The sequence below is a fragment of the Triticum urartu genome, unplaced genomic scaffold (genome assembly GCF_003073215.2).
Source record: "Triticum urartu cultivar G1812 unplaced genomic scaffold, Tu2.1 TuUngrouped_contig_5008, whole genome shotgun sequence".
Lineage (NCBI taxonomy): Eukaryota > Viridiplantae > Streptophyta > Magnoliopsida > Poales > Poaceae > Triticum > Triticum urartu.
In genome coordinates, this window is record NW_024115645.1 from 1 (window position 1) to 8,394 (window position 8,394).

At 48.5% G+C, this 8,394-nt stretch overlaps 1 protein-coding gene across 1 annotated transcript; it reads left to right on the forward strand.

Moving 5' to 3' along the window:
- The first annotated feature begins 5,221 nt into the window (after positions 1-5,221).
- On the forward strand, positions 5,222-6,234 carry LOC125528646. The gene has a single exon (XM_048693086.1). It carries the CDS (start codon positions 5,279-5,281, stop codon positions 5,660-5,662), a length of 384 nt encoding a protein of 127 aa, XP_048549043.1. The 5' UTR covers positions 5,222-5,278; the 3' UTR covers positions 5,663-6,234.
- The last annotated feature ends 2,160 nt before the right edge of the window (positions 6,235-8,394 follow it).

Consider the following 8,394-nt stretch of genomic DNA (forward strand, 5'->3'; position numbering starts at 1 on the left):
AGAAAGTAATTCCATATACCCCTCCCCCCCCCCCCCCCCCCCACACACACACACACACCTATGCACATATTTTCAACACTTCGGGACTCCGTAGACATGTCCTCTACTGAGGTGGGGTTGGAGGTATTGTCGACCGTCCTCTGTTCCTATTCAAGTAGGTGCTAGCTTGGTCCGCCTAAACATGTCTTCACTATGGTAAGTATGTGCTTTGTTTCGAGCCAGACCCTCGTTGAATAGAAAGAGAGCACAGGAGTGGAAGAGTAGAGCAGAATGTGACTATCTCTTCAGTTAGCTTTCTCAAGTTGAAGTAACTTGAGGCAGGTAAGAAACATTAAAACATTTTTTTACATTTATTTCATGGGGGGTGCATATAAGTTTTCTGACAATATAACTTTCAGATCTTAAGCTTGCATTGTCACTAATATGAGCATACTATCTTAATTAAATTACTAATGCATCTGCCTTGATTTTAGGTCCAAAACATTAATATGAAACTAATACTACCATGAAGGCATTACGGGCAGGAACTAACCGTCGTAGCCTCATGTTGCGCCAGCAACTCGGCAAGCCACATAACATCACTTTCCGCCAATTCATTCATCCTCCCATGTATTTACATTCATGCATTCCAAACTTCATTCGAGATTGCGATGACATATGACAGACCCAGTTAGAGGAAGAAAGGAGGCTAAGGTAGGAATCTGAAGTCGTAAGGGATCAACATGACAAAGAACGTGTCAGGACCCCGATTCCAAGTCACATCGATCTAGCTGGTAACACCTCATATCACTTTGCGGCCTCACGCATGGTATTCCCACGGGTGTCGCCTTACCATGCCCCAGGACCGTTTGCGCCTTTTGGCTCACGTATATGGTAGTTTCGCTAGCATCTATATGACAGAGAACCCGGGCCGACATGGCTAGTCGTGAACCCAAAGCGGCACTAACCCATGGGGACAGGCATACCGAGAGGGGACAAATACCGGCAACAGAGAAGAAATACAATCAATGCAATGCAACAGTATGATGCATGAATGTGACATGGCAATAATGTTATGATTTGAGCTAATGCATCTAGCTATGATTTAAATGAAGTTGGTTTGAATACATGATTCAAATTCCAATTCCATATATGATTAATTAAATGCCCTTTATTTGTTTTGTCCAAAACAGAGGACAAACATTGTTCAAACATACATGAAAATGGTACAGATGAATTTCTTGAATTTTTCTGATAATTTTTCATATATAATTTATTTCATTTGGAGCTATAGGTTAATTTCTATGATTTTTCAAAGTTTTGGCTATTTCTGAAATTTCCTGATTTATTTAAAACCCAAAAGTCAATTACTGCATCAGCACTGTGTCATGCCTGCGTCAGCAGGTCAGCAGCGCTGACCCAGGTCAACCTTGACCAGTGGGTCCTGCATGTCAGTGTAACAGTGGCAGCAGCAGAGGCTGACCAGTGGGGTCGGTCAACGCTGAGGTGGCATGGTCAAAACAGACCGGTGGGGCCATGACCATTAGCTTAAATTAAACAGGGAATAACCCTGTGGTTAATTGATGGGTGGGGCCCGTCTGTAAGTGGGTCAGGGGGTAATTAAGATGGGTAATTAGTGCCTAACGACGCGTTTAACCGACGGCTAAACGCTGGCAACCACAGGCCGCGGCGGAGGGGCTCGGGTTCACTCCCCCGGCGCCCAAACGAGCAGCCGAGGGCAGCTACGGGGAGCTGGAGCTCACCCGCATCTAGCGCGGCAAGTGGTGGCAGCGGGGACGGCCGGAGCTCGCCGGAGACGAGCTCGGGGCGGCGCCGGCGTTCGGTTGTAGGTGAGGCGACGGCTACAGCGCTCGAGGGGAAAAACGGAGAGGGGAAGCAGGAGCAGGAGCTCACGGCGGGTGCGACGAGGTGCTCAGCGGGCTCGGGGACGCGCTGAGGTCGACGGGGCAGTGAAGGCGATCTCCGGCGGCCGGTGGTGAAGAAGACGGCGGTGACGTTCTGGTCCTGGTCAAACCTGATCTTGGGGGCCCGCATGTCATAGACTCATTGTTAAGTGGATATTAAACCGGGGCTAAATATCTGCGGGGCCGGCGTGTCAGTGACTGTGTTGGGGGGGGGGCTAATTAAGCACATGCTTAACTCTAAACTAATGACGCCATGTCATCTAAACGGCGATTAGTCGCTGGGGCTAAGCGAGACACAGCGGCGCTCCCCGTCCGGCCATCTCCGGCGACGAGAGCAAGCGTAGCTGGGCTCTATGTACTCAGGGCGACGCGACGCGTCGAGTGGTGGATGCGGCAGGGGTGGGGGGCGGGGGGCGGCGACGGCGAGCTTTGGCGGAGGCCGGAGCTCGGGTTCGGTCGCGCGCGAGGCTGCAGCGCGTTAGCCAAAGCGCAGAGGGGCGCATGGGGATCCCGGGGACTCGGCGAGCACGCGGGAGCTACTGGAGCGAGCGGAAGAGCTCCGGGGCGCGAGGTTTGTCGGCCATGGCGATGGCCGGAGCTCGGTGCTTGCGGGGACGACGGCTACGGTGCGGGAACGAGCAGGAGAGGAGGGGAAAATGAAGGAGTCCTCACAGCGAAGTCGTTGAGCATTTTAGACGGCTTGGGGACGGCTTGGAGACGGTGAATCAGAGCCGGCGATCTTTGATGCCCGTCGGTGAAGACGACGATGATGGCGTTACTGTAGGGCTCCCGGCGTCGTGTGCGTTGACGGAGACGACGTACGCGACGAGTGCGGAGCTTCCAGACAAGTGGGGAGGCGAGGGGAGGCCACTAGGCACGGCGGCGGTGAGCTGCGCGCTGAGGGTGTGCTCGGGCGGCTGCGGAGAGAGAGCCAGAGCGGTGGGGAGAGGCCAGAGAGGCGGGGAAGTGGGCGAGGGGGTGCTAGGCGTCTCCGGGCGCGGACTAGGACGAAGGAGCGGCCTCCAGCGCGAAGCAGGAGGTGGAGGGCTCCGCGGGTGCGCGTGTGTGTTCGCTCCTGCCTACTGGCAGGAGGAAGACGACGAGCGAGGAGGTAAGTGGGCTGGGCCGGCTTCTCTCCTGGCTAGGTGGGTGGGCTGCTCAGGTGAGCTCCTGTTTCCTTTTTGTTTCTGCTATTTTTTTTATTATTTAATCTTTTGCCACTGTTTTGAATTCAACAGATTTCAAACAATGCCAAAAACATCCTCTGGGTATTTTTATGTTGCTTCATGGACTTTTCCAGAGGCACATAATTTATCGCAGAGCATTTGAAGATATATCCCATATATATTTGAATATATTTTCAAATTCAAATAGAATATTGTCTTAAATTCAGAGACCAAATGATTCCTTAAAAAAATGTTCCAAAATTTTGGTTTGGTATATAACCCTTGCCAAAATTTCCAAAACTATTTTAGGGCATTTTTTGGAAACACTGAATGCAATTTAAAGGGTTTTTGCCCTTCTTTTAAAATAAAATTTTGAGGCTTTCAAATTTCCTCAATTCAAGTTTCTTGAATTTAAATATGATGCAGGATGCTTATGAAACTAATTGCAATCAAATTCTAGGGCTGTGACAGAACGGAGTGCACATGAGCAGGAACATGCGCAGATGTTGGAGGAAACATAGAAACAACTACAGGCGCTGGGTGCACAAGTGCTAGCTCTTACTAAGGAGCTGCCTCCTCCACCTCCAACCCCACCTTCACAACACTAGAGGACATGTCTACGGAGCTCATCTTCTGCACTCATGCCAGTGTTGCGCCGCTTTTGAACTTTGTAATATGACTTGTATAATGTGCTCGACTAGATCCTCTTGAAGCTGAGAGTCAAGTGCTCAACACCATTGTTCTGATAACAATGTGATCTCATTATTGATAACAACCTTGTTACTATAACAATGCTCATGATCATCATCAGTAAATGAGCTAGTTTTAGAGGCATGATTAGGTATCATATTGGCTGTCGTGTTCGTCGCAACATCCGCATGTTGAAGCGTTGCCGATGCCTGTTCTAGCAACGCTCGATGCAAGTTCTAGCACCCTGCACCATCGCCCACAGCATTTTGCGCTGTCGGTTGCAACATTCGCGGTCAACGCTCATGTCGGTCGCAACACGCCCTACATTGTTTGTTCCAACGTCCCACGCTACGGGTCACAACTTCGGCTCCTGCCGGCCGTAGCACACCCGACTACTAGTTCAAACACCCTAAGGCCTCTACTGGTTCCGGCCTTCCTACTGTTGGTTCCTGCACTGTCACATCCCTTCGTCGCCGTTGACGCATCTCGTAGGTGCCACGGTTTCAACTTTCCGCTAGCTGGTTGCATCCCTACCGTTGGTTTCGGCATCCTGCGCCACCGGTCAAAGCTTCGGCTCCTGCTGGTTGTAGTACACCCGACTGCTAGTTCCGACATCCCAGCACCGCTCGTCAGGTAGTCTGAGGATGCCCCTCTGCTGGTTCCAGCACCATTGCATCCCTTGGTCGCTGTCGTCAGATCTCATAGCTGGTGTCACAGTTGTGTAGCTTTCTTCCAGCAGGCCGCAGCTCCGCAGACGGGCGGTTGGAGCTTCTCCGTCGAGGCTCGTGATGTTTTCACAACCCCCATGTGCTTCGGTCATAAAAGAGGTTGTAGGGGGGTGGGGAGGTGGGGGAGGCCACTGGCGTGCCCGATGGCGAGAGGCGGGGCACCCCCTTCACCCATGCAGCGACATCGTCTCCCTCTCCCTCCTCCCTACGTCGTCAACTCTTCTATCCTTCGGTGGACAATGTGCGCGTGGAGCAGCATGGTCGCTCTGTCACAAGTTGGAGGCAAAACTGTAGCAGCATTACGATTAGCGTAGTCCAGACGCGCGGTGGCCTTTGTGGTGGCAAGAGAGAGCAGAGGAAAGGCGTGCTAGGACGGCCATCCGTGATGATCCTCACAAAGATGAAGGGGAAAGGTGAGATGGGAACGAGAGGACCGGGTTTCTCGGTCGACGATAAGGAAAGGGAGAAAGGGAAACGGTGGCATGTGTCCACAGCAACATGGCACGTGACCGTGCGACCGGCCGAACACGAGACCGGTCGCCCGACATGGAAATCCTTTCCTCACAAAGTCACAAGAAAACTTAGTTGTGAAGTTGAACTTACTTGTGAAGTAAACTTAGTTGCGAAGCAAACTGGGTTGTCTTACCAACACTAACACCACAAGGGGCGTACTTTCAAATAGTCCACAGACACAGCGCATCTGATGTCTCACGCGTAGCATCCAAACCCTCTCTCTCTCTCTCCACTTCCAAAACCGCCCAGCTCTTCACAGGCGGCGCCTTGCAGCGAGATGGATCTGACGCAGGTGCTGCCGGAGGAAATACTCGCCGACGTGCTCCGCCGCGTCGCGCCGCGCGGCCTTGCCGTGTGCCGCTGCGCCTGCAAGGCCCTGCTCGCCGTCATCGACGCCCGCCGCCTGCTGCGCGGGGACCTCCTCCCGCTCTCCGTCGGCGGCGTATTCATCAATTTCTACTGCGAACGTGTGTCGGAGTTCTTCGCCAGTCCCTCCACCGGCCCCACCATCTCCGGCAGGTTCGACTTCCACCCATACTGGATTATGATCGCCCTGTTCTTGGCCCATGGGTCTTACAAGATATTAACTATAATGGGTATCTCAAAGAGAGAAAGGATCTCATTGAAGGTGGCGAAGATACAGAATACATGGAATACCTAAAAGAAAACAAATTAGAGTTAAACTCCGGCAAGGAACAGCTAGTGGAAGAAAAGTTTGAATGGGACTCCGAAAATGACAACATACTTCATAAGGAAGATGTGGTTGATGCTCGTGGCAATGGATACTTTGATATCCTTGGATTCCATCCATATAAAGAAATTGCCTTTCTGGGTGTATCAATGTACAGAGGAATTGCCTATCATTTGAAATATTCGAAGGTTCAGGACCTTGGCTACTTATACCCAACAACTTGTCATTTGGCATTGCAGAACGAGTGTTTCATAACCGTGTCATTTCCATATACACCTTGTTTGACAGGGTACCGGTAAGCAATTAACAAGAATGTACAAGGGCATCTTAGAGACTGGTATGCTGGTTTTTTTTTTTTTTTGACGGGTAACTGGTATGCTGGTTGGAACCCAATTGTACAAGAATGTACAATGGCCCAATCATGTTTAAGGCCTTGTTCATTTTTATTTAGCACTGGATTTATACTTATCCAATGAAGTGTCCATATTTTCCATGTCGGTTCTAAGAACATGTGACGTAACAGTGTATCATCAGAAAATGGAAAGTATATCAAATATACTTCATTGCTTTGTTCAACAACGCCAATGTGTTTCTTTCTTATGTATCATCTATATCGGAAACCAATATTTCCCTCAGCGGTATCATTTTCCCCTATTAGTTTTGTTGTTGTTTTCCGGGTCCAGTTGGTGGTTAGTCTCATCCTTGTCTGTTGTCTGAATTCTTGTCCTGCTTATATTGTGGTACTCTTGTATGCCTAACCTACTCCAGGAAAAGGTTTACGGATTGCAGTGGAAATAACATCCACTCTTATGCTGAGTATAACTGAGTTTTTTTATAAAGGACATTTCATTGAATTAATTTATCAAGGTGATACAACCGCATCTAAAGCATGCCCGACCTCTGCATAACATGATGCACACAACCAACAAGTCCAAACGACCAAAAAATAAACATAGTTTTGCAGCAAAAATAAATCAATCCAGCCTAGGATGGGGCAGATCCTATACGGAGATTACACCGCCATCCATGGAGGGAGAAAACCTCCATAGCCGTACTCTCCAGCCGTGTCGACGCCATCATAAAAAGGTCTCTGTCTTCCGACTTCTGCAGGATAGACCAAGTACAGAGCCATCACGTACATGCATGAATAACCTGCACAGGAGAAGAACCACATTTATTATTAAAACCCACATCATTCCTGGAAAGCCACAATGCCCAGCATAAGGCAGCCGCCCAAACAAGAATATGTGTAGAAAATTGTTTATCAATACCCCGCAACCAATTGCTGAACATGTTACACACACTACATGGGGGGGGGGGGTATAGATTCGAAACTACTTGAACTATGGCCCATACTGCACGAGCAAACTTACACTAAAAAAATTAGTGTTTCATAGACTCGTCATGTTGGCAAAAGACACATGTCTTGCTACCTTGCAAGTTACGTCGTGCCAGATTATTTCTAGTTAAGATGACCCCTCTGCTTAAAAACCAGAGGAATATCTTCACACTTGGAGGAATTTTTAGCTTCCACAATTTTTTGTTATCAACGGGAATATCAATATGAGTTATCGCATCGTACAAGGACTTGACTGAGAAACTGCCGTTTTAATGCAGTTTCCATCGAAACTTGTCCGGTTCTCTTGTCAGTTGAATGTCCTTCAGACGAGTGAGTAACTCATTCCATGCTGCCAGACGAGGGCCAAAGAGGTCCCTACAAAAAGAAATATCGGGGTTTTCTTGTCCCAAAACTTGTTTGATCCTTACAAGTTTATGTCTGACAACCCTATACAAGCTAGGGTGATGCACCATAAGTGGGGTCGCACCTAGCCAGGTATCTTCACAGAATCGAACCTGAGAACCATCCCTAACTAAGAAAGTACCAAGCTGAAAAAATAATTCCTTGGCCTTCATGACACCATACCAAAAATGGGAATCACCGGGTTTCTAATGAACTTGAGAAATGGCTTTGGACCCCACGTATTTGTTACGAATGATTTCCTGCCATACTCCATTCTCAGTGATTAATTTGTAAACCCATTTACTCAGAAGAGCTATGTTTTTAATCTCAAGGTCTTGAATTCCAAGGCCCCCTTGACTTTTAGGTCGGCATAATATAGTCCACCTAGCCAGTCGGTATTTCTTAGATTCATTATCACATTGCCAAAAAAATCTGGATCAAAAGTAATCCAAACACTGAAGAACCCCTTTCGGTTAGTGGAAGAATGACAACATGTATAGAACCATATTGCTGAGGACAGAATTGATCAATATCAATCTCCCCCCATATGACAAGAGTCTGGCATTCCAACTGGCTAGCCGTTTCTCAAGTCTCTCTTCCACATGTTTCCACTCAGCGATAGTTAAGCGCCGATAGTGAATCGGCATACTAGATACCTAATCGGGAACTGCCAATGCTGGAAGCCAAAAATGTCAGCTTACTCAGTTGTGGACTCTGCAGCGTCGTCGAAGCAGAAAAGCTCGCTCTTATGAAAATTAATTTTGAGAACAGAGAGCTCCTCAAATGCGCATAAAAACAGCTTGAGGTTTCTTGCTTTATCTAGATCATTATCCATAAAAAGAATAGTGTCATCCGCGTATTGTACAATAGACATACCTTCTTCTACTAAATGGGGAATAACACCACTAATTTGGTCAGCCACCTTAGCCCTCTGAACAAGGATAGCTTTACTCGAAGTGAT